General features: G+C 41.8%; 1 protein-coding gene across 2 annotated transcripts in view; it reads right to left on the bottom strand.

Moving 5' to 3' along the window:
* Positions 1-15,874, bottom strand: part of LOC133390587 (uncharacterized) — a 56,485-nt gene that overhangs the window by 14,159 nt on the left and 26,452 nt on the right. Inside the window, exon 4 of one of the 2 annotated variants that reach the window (XM_061639630.1) lies at positions 13,744-13,839. In XM_061639630.1, the coding sequence (XP_061495614.1) occupies positions 13,747-13,839 (93 nt within the window). In that variant the 3' untranslated portion in view covers positions 13,744-13,746. The remainder of the gene's footprint in view (positions 1-13,743; positions 13,840-15,874) is intronic. The other variant, XM_061639536.1, reaches the window with a different exon arrangement.

The raw sequence follows: 15,874 nt of genomic DNA, 5'->3' as shown, positions 1-15,874 counted from the left end.
ACCTTAACAGTGGTAAGTGGGCAGGTTCAATATCCTGAATGCTACAGTGTCCTTTGTTTCCCTTTCAGTCATGTCCAAGGGTCGGATCTTGAGGAACACCCATGGCACATCTCGTTCCCCTCTCCTCTACTCAAAGATTCCAGTAAAAACTAGCCAGCAGGCAGCACCTCTCCAATTCCGTAATCAAGGCAAACACCAGGCTTCAGTGGATCCTATAGACACTGCCCTGGAGCCATTGTCACCCCTCCCACTATCCCCTCACCATTGCCAATGGTGCCTGGCAGCTCTGCCAGCACTGAATCTGCAGAGGATGGGTTAGCTGGCTTACCCAGGAGCAGCACTGTAATGAGCTGCGAACCAAGCAGCAACCATGTTCTGACTGCACTTACTGTTGGTCTTCTGCCCTACCAGTCCCAATGGGCACCAGCCACCACAGGTGGCTTCCCTGTATGCCACACTATTAACCCTTTCTAATCTGACAGCCCTCTGTGGCACAGAGTGGTAAGCGGCAGTAATGCAGCCGAAGCTCTGCTCACAGCCGGAGTTCGATTCCAATGGAAGGAGGAAGTCGAATCTCCGGTAAAAGGGGCCGAGGTCCACTCAGCCTTCCATCCATCCGTGGTCGGTAAAATGAGTACTTGGCATATGCTGGGGGGTAAAGCAAGACTAGGGAAGGAACTGGCAATCCCACCCCATATATACGGTCTGCCTAGTAAACGTCGCAAGACGTCACCCTAAGAGTCGGAAACGACTCGCACTACAAGTGCGGGGACACCTTTACCTTTTAATCTGAATGTTCTGTAGTGGTGTTTCAAGCTGCAATGCTGCTTTCAATGCTTCTAAATCGTTTTATATGAGCATGTAAACCTTTATTCATTTATATATCACTATTGCAATTATGGCAACAGTGTTGTTATTGTTGGCTCCCTGGAGCAAGCACATTAATATTGATCCATGCTAAATCCCCAAAGTAAGCAAGGTTATCAAAGCCACTATTTGTGTGCATGCAATTGTCTCCTGTAAAGATCATGAGAGTAGTATTGCCAATTCCCTGAAATTAGATTTTATACAAATGTAAGCTCACACGTAAGTGCATAGTCTAGATACACTAGGAGAGCTGATAACAAATGTACCTCCCTACGTTACCTGCTCTCTCAAAAACCTCAAGTCCCATGGTTCCTGATGTTCTCTTGGCATGTCCTATGCACAAGCAAGAGCTGAGTCACCAGGGGATGGCAATCAACCTTGCTACAGCCTCACCCTTCCCCATATACAGCAGCGATGCTGGTGCTGGGAGGCTATTGTTGGGTTACCCTACCTCCAAGCAACAGATTTGCTGCCATGTATCGGGAGTGATGAGGCTGAAGCAAGTTGCGACTGTGTGCACACACACCAGCAGAGCCAGTCTAGCACACCCACTGGTATGTCCATGAAGCCAGCTCAACATTCACCTTCCTGCTATGCAGCAGCCCTGCCATCAGGGGTCTATTGCTGCAACTCTGCCCCACCAGGCAAACCATTTCTGGCGCGAACAGTTATGCACTGCCAAAAAAGAGAATTTGCATCCCCCAAAAAAGTCAGCAAAAAGGATACCAATCTGCATAATATTTACATGTGTTAATGTGTATGTAGAGATGCAAATTTATAAATAATTACTAGAATTTAAATAGAAATACAATATATTTCATCATAGTGGGGAAGACACCAGGTGACTTGTGGGCCTTCTCAGTCTGCTGACCAGGTGCTGCTAATGGTTGATGGGCCACTTCAAGGCTCCTGTTCTCCCCTTTTATGGTTCCTTATCTTTAAACCAGACTTGGACTAACCAGCCCTCAAAAAGAGGACACCTTCAAGATCCCCCAGGATGAACAAGCTTGGAATAGGTGGATCTTAGTCTATTCTGGCCAGTGTAAATCCTTCCACCCAGCTGAGCCAGGGCTATGATAGTTCAACCAGGGCTCAGCTGGCAGAATTTAAGCCAGAGGATTTTCATACTGAGATAAATCCCCAAAATGGGGTGCAGTGGGGGTAGGATTAGGCAAGGAGAGACTATTCCAAACCCTGTTCATCTTGACCATGTGACTTATGGCCCAATCCTCAAAACCTGAGGCTCCCCACACCTTCCAGCTCAGCCTGTGGTAGCCCCTCCGAGAGGCTGCTGAAAGCAGTATAGAATAGGGTAAATTACACTGACCTAATTTATGCGGACCTAAATTACACTGGCTTCCTAGTGTTAGGATTGCTCTGCCCAGTAGATAGATACATGGCCATCTAGCAGGAGGAAGGACAACCAGAAAAATATTTAGAGCTCCTAGGGACAGTTGGGATCCCATGCTACTGAACGTATAGGCTTCAGAATGTAGCTGAGTGAGTGGGGTGGCCTCTGGTCTGCAGAGTACTTGCTATACTGTCTGGCTATAAATACAAACTGGGCAGTCAGAACAATAGAGAAGTTAAACAAAGGGAACTACAAGAATAGTCCAAAATAAACACAAAAGATTGGAGAGGGCGGGTTCCCATTTCTTTGGGAGAGGGCAGGCCCCCATGAAATGATGCTTGGGCAGTGGCCTCAATTATCAGAAATTTGGGAAACACTGATATAAAGAAATGTTCACAGTAGTATCAGGAGTTGAAATATTAATACCAAGGAGATTTTTGTCTCATTCCTGGAGGGAATTGTTTATTTATACAGAATATATTTTTGTAAATATAAAGGCAGTGTTATGGATAACAAAGGGAAAATTTAGGGGAAAAAACCCTGGGCTCTTTTGTTAAATTTAATTTTAACAATGATTGCCCACTGAAGCTGAAAAGATTAGCCAATGTTAGCTGCCAGAGTAATGATCTCTATGACCTCAGGAAGTGGGGCTATCAGTTCAGATTTACCTCAAATGGTAAAGTGGATAGGATTATGGCTTTTTATTTATGTTGCAAAGAAATTAACTTTTAATGGAGGCAAGCTAGAAGTCTAGACTGACTGAGCAGAGCACCCTTGGAAATTGCCTTTTAATCAGCAATTTCCTCCAGTGCCAAATCAGTGCAGGTGTTTATGATGCAAGGGTTCCCTAGTTTGAGATAGAAAAGGGTAGGCAGAAGAAAGGTTTAAGGAGGTAATGTGAAGGAACAGCATTTACTTCCATGGATGGTAGGTAGTTCCAACTGAAAGACCTTGAAAGACTTATGTGAGGCAAGCAGGGCTTGTTGGCCAAGATGTACCAGTAGCTTATTATGCAACATGTTTTAGACGCTGAAAATTCAACCTGCAGTGGCCAGTAGTATAGTGGCAAATTCAGATTGCAGGGTTCCTTCATTATAGTCACAGCTATACCCCCTTCTAAAATGATACAGTCTTCTAAGATTATAAAATAATCTGGCCAGGCTTGAATACTGCTTTCTGCTTCTCTGTCACTGTTACCATTTAACTGTCCTTTCTTATTGTCAGAGATATTGCATAAATTACTGAATTCAATGTCTACACATTTATCTCCTGCTGCTACCACACTGCTTTATGATGTAGATGGGATGCTATCCTCGGGATTCACACTCTTTCTTCTGCAGTTACAGAATCCTCACACTCCACAACTTGTCTTGGCTTTTTGAAGTAGGAAGGCATAACAGCTTGCTTGCAACTGACACTCATTGGGACTCTTCTCAGTAGTTAACACATACCCCTTTCATGCCAATTGGCTTGTAGGATGCTGGAGACATAGGGGACCTTGCTGGGACCTGGTTTCAAAAAAAGTAAGGGGTCTAAGATCCCACCCCGACCCCAGAAGATTTTACCCCTGCTGTTGGCCAAAATTCATGAGCAAGGAAGCGTTTGCACAGGGAAACTTGAGTAAATTCCTAACACTTCTCTGTCTAGAACCCTACCAGGCACTTTGCTGGCCCTCCACTCCCAACAACTGGGGCTGCCAGGTCAAAGCACTCCATACAGGGAAGCAAATGAAGGGGAAATGCTTGCTATAATGCGGAACATATCTCATCACCCTTTTCCATATCTCTGAATACTGTCTTGTCTGAACAGTCTTGCTCTAGCATTCTTCCCTTCCAACAGCAGGGAGCTGCATCTCCCACAAACACTGGAGGCACTCGTCCATCCCCCCACAGATAGGTTCTCTGTTGGCAAAGACCAGGCACACCCCTCCAACCATTGCCACTGCTGGCCAAACGCTCATGAGTACTTTTGCCTTGCGTGGTAGAGAGCAGAACAAAAAGTCACAGCACACCCACATCTCTACAACTCCCAAGGGGGAAGCATGCACAAAGTCACTGCACTCTCCTCTCCACACACCCCCACATGGTGGGCGGTCGAGATATGAGCACTGATTGTGAACGCAAAAAGGACTTTTTGTTCGGTATTATAAAAATACACACAGAAATAGGAACTAATTTAGCAGAGTTGTAAAAATACAAGCAGCAGAATGAGAATATAAACCAGCCCACCTTCCCTGGGTTTAAATAACAACAGGCACAATCCTTTAGGTAAAAGAAAAGAATGTTTACTCACAACCTCTTCACATGTTCAGAAGAAGATAGGCTCTAGCTTAGAAGAAAGAAAAATATAGAAGTCTCAGTCCATCTTGGTGTTTGTAATGATGCTCTTAGAGAGAGCATCATGCCATGCGGCCTCTTTCAAAGGTAGGAAGATCAGCAATGGAGAATATTCAAAAATCCCCCAGGACAAAGGAGGAGGAAGTCAGGTAACTAAACCCACCCATTAGGAAGTTACATCATGGTAAACAGGTACATGGGATATTCCCCAAATATCTCTTAAAGTGACCATGCAATATTTGTTTACTCCAACACTTTTCTCTCTCACCTCCTCATAAACACGTATGGTGCCTCCAGATTGGTGTTTTATTGTGGGTGTATTCTGCAACGTACTATTGACCCAATAAGAGTGCATTATTGGTGGCTTTATTCAGCTTCACTGTAGTTTGTTCTGCAATACTTTCCTACTACTACTACATTATTGCTGTCTGGAGAGCACAGCAAAGGCGGCACAAATATAAACCAGAATATTTGTGGGATATAAAGTTGTAGGATTTCAGCAGGAAGTCACGGGATATGCACTGATTGGAAATGAAGCAAAACTTTAGGAGGCGCAAACAGTATTGAAAGTGGGATTACGTGTGACCAACCCGATGGCATCATGAGCACAAATTATCAAGAATGCACAATAAAAAGGCTATCTGGAGGGACCCTATCTGTATGTGCTCTAGCTGTCGAGTATTGCTTGCTATTCTCCGTGCTTCTCTTTCCTTGCTGACATAGGCCACTGTCCCACATGCACACATTTATTCCCACATCCTATTCTGAGCTGTCCAGGGATTGGACTATTTGTCCATAAGGCATTCCTCCCGATTGGCTTAGGCATGCAGGGATCTTCCCCGTTTTTCTAGTCTGGGGCTGTCCCTGGAATTGAACCAGGGAGCTTCAACATGCTGTACATATTGTTGTTCCACCAGACCAGGACTCCTTCTGCAAACCCTGTGCTCCTGCTGGCATGTGTGTCTTTTCTGCTTATTAGTGCTTCCCCTCCCAAGCTGAGAGATAACAGCAGCCATTCCACTGGTGTACCAGAAGTGTATCTTTGGTCCTAGCATACTGTGAGTGTAAGATAATTTTGTAAAATGACACATATAACTGGAATAAGCTTCATCCAACCCCTTTTTCATTTTCAGAAAAACAGTGTGTGCCACTTTGTGCTGAACTTCTATTCAGACAGGACTACCCACAATTATGTTAAGATGGCCGAAGTACCCAGGTATATTGTGGAATGACAACAGGTTGTTACACATGTATCCTAGCATTTCTGCTTTCTGTTCCATCAAAAGCAGGCTATATGATAAGAAAGTCATATTCACAGCTTGTCTTCCTTAGAACTGTGTAACTAATAGGGTTTCCCTGTTGTTGCTGAAATACTCTCCAGAGTAAGATCCTGAGGCAAAAATATGGAGAATTATACAGCATGTGATATGGCAGTTGGAATTTTTATACGCAGTCTGTTTTAAATGGGATCTGAGGTGGGTTGGTAACCAGACAAATGGGCTACATCGGATATATTTCTCACTGCACAGTGGGAGGCTAATGTGACTCCACATTTCCTTGAGAACAATTTATCACTTGCAAAAAGTTTTGCAAAACCTGCCGTTTTTTCATCACAGCACCATGTTTGGTCTGTGTCAGCCCCAAGAGCTGTTGTTAAAATGGAGAGGGCTTCTAGATAACCTCTTTATTAAACATTTATCTTGATTTGTTTGCAGGCAGGTTAGATAATGTTGTGTCAAAGTAAGTGTTATCCCACACTTTCCAGTGCATTTTTCTGTCACTTTCCTTATCACAAAGAGTCTGATCGTTTGGGGAAAGTTTGTTGTACATGACCTCCCAATCAACTATAATTGCATAACCTGAATTTGCCAGTATGTGATTAAATCCCACACAAAAATAGTGACAGTCTGGAAGTGCCCAAAGACTCAGCCCTGGAATGTGCCCCAATGAATGTGCCTGCCTCTGTCATCCACTAACAGCTTTCCCTCTCTCTATGCATGGAATCACCTACAAAACACAGCCCACAGACTGAAAAGAGAAAAGAAAGAAGACACACCTCAGAAGAGTTCTTGCAGAGCAAATTGTTGCCGACATCTCAGTCAGGAGAACCAAAATGTGCGGTGCATGGATAAGAAAGGCTGGTCCAAGACATTTTGCTTCTTGAGTCAAAAAATCCAGTGTATATTCCATCTCTCCCCATTAAAACATATTCAGGCTGCAGTCCTAAGCACACTTAACTTGGATGTTAAATGCCACTGAACTTGGTGGGTCAGTCTTCTAAAGGGCCCTTCCTTAGCTCATGCTGAAAATCTGCAGAACTGTTTTATCAGTACTTGGCACATGACTAGACAAGATGCATATTTAGTAAGGACAGTCAAAGCACTTCCAAATTGCCTATGCCACTCTTAAAACATTACATTCATCTTCATCCCAAGCTTCAAATCAACAAATTTGCTTCTTCAACTACCACATGCATTCTTTTCTTATTTTTTATTTGCTCCATCATACATCATTTTAATTCTCTCTTCAAGATATGTGGGGGTCCTTATAAGTACAGCCTTTGTACTGTTGGTGGGTGGATCATTTCTATAAATCTACCCCATATAAAATCATTTGAACAGAAACTTAAGTGCAAACAAATAGAGGCATTTAAAGAAGGCATTTTCATTTTCTGTGACGGCAGGAGTGAGGAATTAAGTACTACTTCTGTACAGAGAATAGATTATGTACTTGTATATTGTTTCTGTATTTTATGTACCCTACTCCTGATTTTCCTCTCCCTTATTTCTTAGGTTGTTGCTTTTACACATGTACTATGTTTTACAGTTGTATCTAAGATTTGTATTTTATTATATATTTCTCATTATTATAATTGCTTTAATTTTTGTATGGTATAGATATTATTTCAAGTATTCATCATCATCATGGTTTATTTGTATGCTGCCTTTCCATAGTAATCTATGCTCAAGGCAGCCCACAACATGAAAAAAGTTACGATGTAATTGCTTTCTGTCCTCATTAATTCACCTTCGTCCATATGACGTTAAAAGCTATTACAGATTTTTGCATTAACAAATCCACTTACATGCACCATACGTTGTGTTCCTTTCCTCTGAGCCTGAAACTGACTAAACTATGAAAATGCTATTTCACTTTTGCTCAATTCCGGGGGGGGCAGGAGAACTTAAAACACATGATACAATGTGGACCAATGCACTTATAGGGAAAGAGCGACGGTGGAGCTTAGCAAAAAGTCATTATAACTTTAAAATTCCATGTCAACCTGTATGGCTACATAAACTCCAGAGTTTTTAATATGGCAAACCGATAACAAACAGCTCAGCTGTGGACTCTCAGGTGACAAACTGAATACTGAAAATGTGGATTTTCATGGTAGGTGTGGATGGGCAATTTATAGCTAGCAATTCCCTCCATGACCGTGGTCACAGACGGTAGGTCACCTGGGCACACCTGGGTGAATTCAGTCATAATTCAGCAAGTCATGTTTCCAAAGTGAGCTAAAGGGCTCTTAAGCATCCTTTATATTTCTTTGTTCCCATGGAGACCAGAACTTTAGCATTGTGACACAAGAGGCAGGATCCCTTAACAGGGCATGCACTGCAAGGCAGAAAAGGCATAGCTCTTAGGGAGCAGAGAGATGAAGAGCAGCGTAAGCAGAGAGATAGGCAAGCAAGGATATAATTCTGAGAGGAGCTAAAACAAGTTAGGAAAGATGAGTGGTATCCAGCTATGTCAAATTTAGAGAAGGCACATTGAAATCAATGGACAAGTAAGTCATTGGACAACTTTAGTCTGTTGATTTCTACTCTCAATATGATTTAGTTGGATAACACCTGATGTTTTTAATTGTAAATGGGAATTACCTGTGATTGTGTAATTATTTTTCTTCCAATTTAATTGCAGCAGTAAAGCTAAGGATAGATTCTTTTGAACTATCTTCTCTTGAGGATAGATGGGTTTGATTTGTAAAGAAAATCTCACTAAGCAAAATGTGCAGAATTCCACCAAGCTATGTGCACTACAGAGCTAGGTTATTTAGAAGTTAACACATAGACATTTATTAACTTGAATAACCTTATGATAAAATACACTGAACATTTTATGAAACAACAATGTATTTATTTAAGAATGTAAAGAGCAACTTTTTGCTGAAAGGCCCCAACATGATTGACAGATAAAGCTATAAGCAACAAAATCCAACAATAAATATAAAATATGTATTTAAAAATGCCCAATAATAATCTTCCAAATGATTTATTTTGGGATTTACACCCTACTCAGCTAGCATACAGTGGCTTTTAGCTCTTTAAAGACCCCTCTCATATTCATTTTAAGATGAAATTGTATTTTTGTGGTCACTTTTTAAATACCTGGTACTATGTATAGCAATGTTATTTATGTAACAAAATTTATATACTGCTTGATTGTAAAAAATGTCTAAGTGATTTACAAAAAAAATAAAATTATCAAATTATTATCAGATTACGAATGTTATGAACTGTCACCACTTTTTAAGCAATTGGTGAATTTGGCATGTTCCTGGTAGACAGACCCATATGGTTTTTTGTCAAAATATTGCTCAGTATGCTGAACTAGTGGATTGGCTAGAACTATAATTGCTCTTGAGGAATAATCACATGTGATCTTAAACATGGACGGGGGAGCTGATGGCCCCTATCCCAAAATGGCACTCCTGAATCCTGCTTTCCTAGTGGCTATTGAAAAGGTTGGTAAGCTAGGAACATTCATGCAGGACCAAATGGCCAGGAAGATATGCAAGGAGGAGGAGAGTGTTTTTCTGTGCCCATATGTGTATAGTCAATAATTTACTACTGACCCATCTTTTCTTTCTAGATACCTGGATTCTGAATGCAGCAAGGGAAGTTGTTTACTTGTTCATATATAAATTTGTTGGTGTTGCATTATTTCCCTTTCAAGTTGAGAGACTATTGAAAAGGAACCTTGTTTTCATGTTAATTACCATACTGTTTAACGACAAACAACAGTTAAAGAAATAACCATAAACTGCAGGAATAAGAACTGCCAATCTAACAATCACTGCAGGCATGATAACAATAACAATATTTTCAAACCACAAATTGAGGTGCTGTTGTTTCAAACACTGTCCCTTCTTTTTCCACTTTTAACAAAGTTCCATTCACTTATCTTGGCAACCAAACAGGATAAACAGTAAATGCAAAATACAAACTTTCAGAAATAATTGGAAAATGTTTGCTCAACTTCACCAACCGCTTTTGATCGGGTATTAGAGGAAGGTGTGTTGTCAATTATTCTGAGAAGCAAAGGGGAATGGGATATGGCAGACATTTCTTGTCATGCAAGCCAATATTTTATAGATGTGTGACTGTTAGACAATGTGTCACTTCAGTTTCAATATTTCGATGACTGCCTGATACAAAATAATTTAGAATTATACGTGAAGGCAAGAGAAAGTGGATGCTATTTTCAGAGAAATGTAGGATGTATTTTTCTAGGTCAAAGGTAGGGAACCTTTTTTGGCCAGGTGGGCCAGATCCTTATCTCTCCACAGGCCTGTAGGCCAGGTTTGACAAGATGGGCAGGAGAACCCTCCTGTCAATTATATGACATCATAATGATATCAGGTGACTGACCACTAAAAGCCCCCTTGCACAGCACTTCCCAAGAACTTGACAGCCAGCTGGATGTTGGACACTTGGGAACTGCTGCACAGAGGGTTTTGCCAGCCTTATGCTCAGTGTGCCAAACACTGGCCTGGCAAAGCACTGAAGTGCTTCCAAAGCACCTGGCAACCAGCTATTGTTGGGCACGTGGAAAGCGCTGCACCATGGGACTTTGCAGGGATTGCCAAGACTTTTCTCTTCTCTTCTCCCAGGCATTTTAGCATGTGTTCTTAATTTTTTTTAAAAAAAATTAAATTGTGTTTTTTATTTTTTTTGTGTTTTAAAATTTTTATATTTGTTTTTAATGTTTTTAATTGCTGTAAACCGCCCAGAGAGCTTTGGCTATGGGGCAGTATATACATGTAATAAATAAATAAATTGGCAGTACCTGCAAAGCCCCTTTTGGCCAAGCACCACTTTTACCTGCCCTGCACCTGATGTGACATCAGGTGTGGTGCAGGAGGGTTTGGCTTGCCCCAAATGGTCTTATGGGCCAAACGGGGAAGTCTGGCAGCCTGGATTGGGCCCACAGGCCAGAGGTTTCCCACCCCTGTTCTAGGTTGTGTCCTGAGTTTATGTAGGGCAATGGTGAAGCCAAACAACCATGGCCAGTTCAGTGTTCCTCATGAGTGTATGACAGAACAGAGTTGGAGAACTTGTGGCCCTCCAGATATTGTAGAATAACAACTTCCATCATCTCTGACCACTGGCCATGCTGACTGGGTTGATAGAGCTGTAGTCCAACAACATCTAGAGAGTCCCAGGTTCTCACCCATGCCATTGAATATGCCACAGCGTGCTTTGCTCTATGTAGGAGTTCCATGGTAACTGGTTGATCAGAAAATATCACATTGTAGGAAGAAGGGTTGAATACCACTGCTCTAGGATGGAGTCCTATTTTGAACTTAGATCTGGACACTTTGAGGTTAGTGTGCCTTTCTTCTGCACAGTCCAGCAGTACGTTGACCTCCTGTTGGGTTAGAGTACTAGTAATACTAATAATAGGAACATAGGTACATAACCCAGCATTAGAGCCACTTTACATGTTCTTTTATCTCCATGTTGACTTTAAATTAATCTCTGGCTTCAGCCTAATCCATCTTTCAAATATTCTTGCCAGGATTAATAGGATAACGTTATTGCCTAAGGCTTTAGATCTACAATGAGCAAGAAGCAAATATTACATCATGACCCAATGCTTTTTTTGTCCTGGTGCTTTTTTAATTACCTTTCAACCACACTAACTCAGTGCCAGTTGTTACTATTAAACAGAAAAACCATCAATTATGTCAGCTTGCCTTAGAGAAGTATGAACAGAAAGTTAAAGAGTAGCAATATTTTGTTTCTGAACTTCCTTAACAAGCAAGTTGGCTTTTTGCACTGACAGATGTTATCATCCCTGGTGTGACTTAAATGGCAAATCTGTCCATAAAATCAATTTGACATATTTTGCCAAATAGATGTCGTTCCCCCCCGCCCCTCCACTGTCTGGGTTTTACTGAAAAAGGGAGAAGGAGAGAGATGACTTTTAAGGCAATAGCTAAATGGTAAGTGGCTCCTAGACTCAACAACTAACAGGATTTCTATAAATGGAAAAGTTATACTCACTAACAGCAGGAACATCCAGGAAAAACAAAAGAAAATAAAAGCATGTAAAGCAAACAAAAGGGGAATAACTAAGCTGAAACGACAGTGCCAAGCAGACAAAATGTGGCAAACACTAAAAACAAAACAAAAAAAGTACAAGGCAGTTGACCAAAGAAGAAAATGTGTTTTGCTCAAAGACGGCAGCCAAATCAACAGTGCCTATAATTATCCATAGGGGGAGTTTCAGAGGCCACAGAGTGGGTGATCTCCGGTCGGACTATTGGAAACAATATTAATGGCACATATTTATTTTACTTAACAAAATTTATATACCCCTTGATTGTAGAAACCTATAAGTGATTATCAAAGATTTAGTATAGTGTAGTGGTTAAAAGTTGAGTTGGGAACTCTTGTGTTTAAATTTCAATTTAGCCATGATGAAGTTACTTGGTTGCCTTAAGCCAGTGGTTCTCAAATGTTTTTGGTTCGCGGCGCACTGTGAAGCATTTAATTTTTTTCTGGTGCACTTTATGTACAAAATGAAAAATAATATATTTTAAACTATGAATAAAAATAACTTAAACTACAGAAAACTATTATTTACCCTATACAAATGGGTTTCTTCTCATTTTTAAAATACACTTTCATAATATTTGAGGCACACCTAGCTACCTCTTAGGGCGCACCAGTGTGCCTGGGCGCACCATTTGAGAATCACTGCCTTAAGCAAACCAACCCTCTACCTCAGGGCCTGTACACACCATTGTTCATCCACAGTCACAAGTGCTTTCTATTGAACTCTATCTTAATGTTTCACATCCACACAAGTGGGTGGTGCTTGATGGGATGTATTCATACTGTGTGTTGTTGTTCTTCCTCTCCATTAATACTCCCCCACCCCCCCAATCCTGAGTTCTGGAAATGTTAAGTACATTGTGGACATCCAAGCAGGTATTTATTTACTTTTGTGCAGTTTTCTGATACAGACTTACACAAAACAGTGAGTTAAAAAATAAAATGTGTGTATGTCATGCCTGGTCCCACCAGTAACCCACTCTACCTGAGTCCCATAAATCTGTGTGACAGTCCTGTAGCCAGGGTGGAACAAATGGGTGACACCCCCCCACCAGATTATTTTGGAAAATTGTTTTCTTTTTAGATTTGTGACATGGCAGACAATGACAGCCTCAGAAATGATAGCTTGTTTTAAGAACAGGAGCAATTTAAGAGCAGAACCCTCTGAAAAATTCAGTGAATAAGGCAGCAGGAGTGAACAACAAAAGCCTGACCTGGAAGAGTCCCCCAAAGTCAGCTCACTTAAGACTTTCCCTGACTGAGGGTGGATTTTGCATAATCACCATCACCCTATAATTATATAAGTGATTTTGAAAGAACAGCCTGTTTAGTAACATGACCCTTGAAGAACTTTTTATTATGGGCAAGGAGAGTCAGTGTGGTGTAGTGGTAAAGGTGCTGGACTATGACCTGGGAGACCAGGGTCTGAATCCCCACACAGCCATGAAGCTCACTGGGTGACCTTGGGCCAGTCACTGTCTCTCAGCCTCAGAGAACGGCAATGGTAAACCCCCTCTGAATACCGCTTACCATGAAAGCCCTATTCATAGGGTCGCCATAAGTCGGGATTGACTTGAAGGCAGTCCATTTCCATTTTTTCATTATGGGCAAGAGTTAGTATCCACCCCTTGGACATTCCTTTGCTCTGATTATCTATTTCAGTTTCAGTTGTGTTCTCTACCCAGCCAGCAGTAAAGAAGTATGTTTATTTGCCTGCAGTAAGAAGTAAAAATGTGTTTATTCTGCAGTTGTTATGATGAGAACAGGATTGCATGCTTACTATTAAAGGGTGAAGCAAAGAGACAACTTAGAGTGAACTGAAAAAATATCTACCCGAACTTACCCTTTACTCTTTTAAAGCACTCCCTATACTCACAATCATAGTGGCTATTTTTTCTTCTTTTTCTTGAGTTCTTGATGACAGAGGATGAAAACAGCCCTGGAGGGATATAAACACTGCTGTTAGCTAACTGGGTGGCCACCTAGGCTGTAACTCGGGCTTAATTTTGGATTCTCCCGTTTGTGCAACTCAGCACGAGGCCTTTCCATGGTTTCTGGGCAGAAAAATTAACCGAGAAACCAGTAGAAAAAATCCAATAGCTTTCCATAATTAGTTTCCAATCGCTTAGTTAATCCTTTATATAGCAACCAGTTAAAAGTTTTCCTTTGATTGTCAAACAGGAAGGAAAATCTAAAGGTCAGGAACAAGACTAGAAGGGACTCTCGAGGGGGAGTTAATAAACACACACGAAAGTATTTATTTTCTCTCTGCCCTTCCCTAAACTTGTAGTATGGACAAGTTTGTTTTTCAGGCCTAATCTGGCATCAAAGCCAAGCTCAGGAGCTCACTGTCATTACCAAAGTTGTTCAGTTCATGAAGAATCAGAATGCAGAGATAGGCCACAGGTGAAAGGGGACTGTAACTATAGGCAAAGTTAAACTTTTGAGTCTGGTATTCCTGCAGATCTCTCAAAATGGGTTGAGACAATTCAATGGGTAAAACTTCATTCATTTAAGTTAACATATTCTCTTCATGGAGGAGGAGTGAGGGAGAAGGTCACTGCCTTTCCTTTCCCCTGGTCTGGCCCTCACATCCTCTCCACCCCCGGATTGGCTGGTGCTAGGAACCTCCCCCCCTCCAAATGCCCCACCTAGAAATGTGGGCGCCCCATCTAACAAGGAAGGCTGGCTACATGGATGCTGTGCAGGCAGACAATTTTTATTTTTCATTTTGAGATACCAGTGTATCAGACTTGCACAAAAGGATTTTTAAAAAAACTATGTTACACCAGGCCCATCAGTATTATTATTATTTATTGCATTTATCAGTCACTTTATAGAAAAAAACCTCAAAGCAATTTGACAAAAAAATAACCCACATAAAATATACCACAATAGCCCACCCTCCCTGAGTTCCAGAAACCTCAGGTCCACTGTGGGCATGCATGCAAATATTTGTTTAGCTCTGTGTGTGGCCAACTTTTTTTTTTTATGCAAGTTTTTCAATACACCAGACTTACACAAAATAGCAGGCTAAAAAAATAATAATTTACATCTGTGCTGTGCCTGGCCCCACCAGCAGGCCACCAAGGAGTGCCTTGCCAATGGAAGTAGGGGGTGTGGTGACAGATGACACCCAGAAAAGCTTCACCATACACATTTAAAAATAAAACTGCCCACACACTGCACTTCTCTCTGTTCATTGTTGGGTCATGTGATTTTATTGGAATTCTTCTTTACCTCATTCTCCAGGGATTGGGAAAATCTTAATTAAATGGAGGGAAGTGCAAGCTGCCACTTGGATGAGGATGGCATCATGTGGACAACATGAAAAACATGCACACATGGGATGCATCAAATCCACTTCAAACCAGTATGTACACAGCCTCAGTCTCTCACTGTAATATTCCTTTCGATTTTTAGCCAGGCCCACCCTGCAAGCTTGGGCAAGGTGTAGGGATGGACGAGAAATTCGATTCAGTTCACATTTCAAGCCAAATCCAATATGAGGACCGGAACACAGCCATCCTTTGAAATTCACACTTATTCTAATTTTGTAATGCAGTTCGCCAAACAATGTTTACCAGAAATGCATATGTTCAGGGGAAGCAGGGCTGGTGCCAGAGGGTGGCCAGGTAGGGCCCCTCCTTAGTGTGGGTGGGTAGCACTCCTGTTCCTCAATCTGTGGCAGCATCAGCTCCCAACTCTGCCACGGATCGCAGAGAGGGAGCTCCTAGGCCACCCCCTACAACTGTGCAGGCCCACGTCACCTGCCTGCATGTCCCACCTACCTTTCCCGTTGGGGTGAATGCCAGCCATGCTGCGTGCATGCTTACCATCAACCAAGATGGTGGCCAAGGCTTCCCTAAGGGGCTGGTGCCTCTGCCACCATCTTGGTTGATGGCAGGCATGCATACGTGTGTACATGATGCATGCAGTGCAGCCAACATTACCGCAACAGGACAGGTAGGTGC

The sequence above is a fragment of the Rhineura floridana genome, chromosome 1 (assembly GCF_030035675.1).
Source record: "Rhineura floridana isolate rRhiFlo1 chromosome 1, rRhiFlo1.hap2, whole genome shotgun sequence".
Taxonomy (NCBI): Eukaryota; Metazoa; Chordata; class Lepidosauria; order Squamata; family Rhineuridae; genus Rhineura; species Rhineura floridana.
Note: the sequence above shows the minus strand (reverse complement) of the source record. Positions and strands in the feature narration are given on the sequence as shown.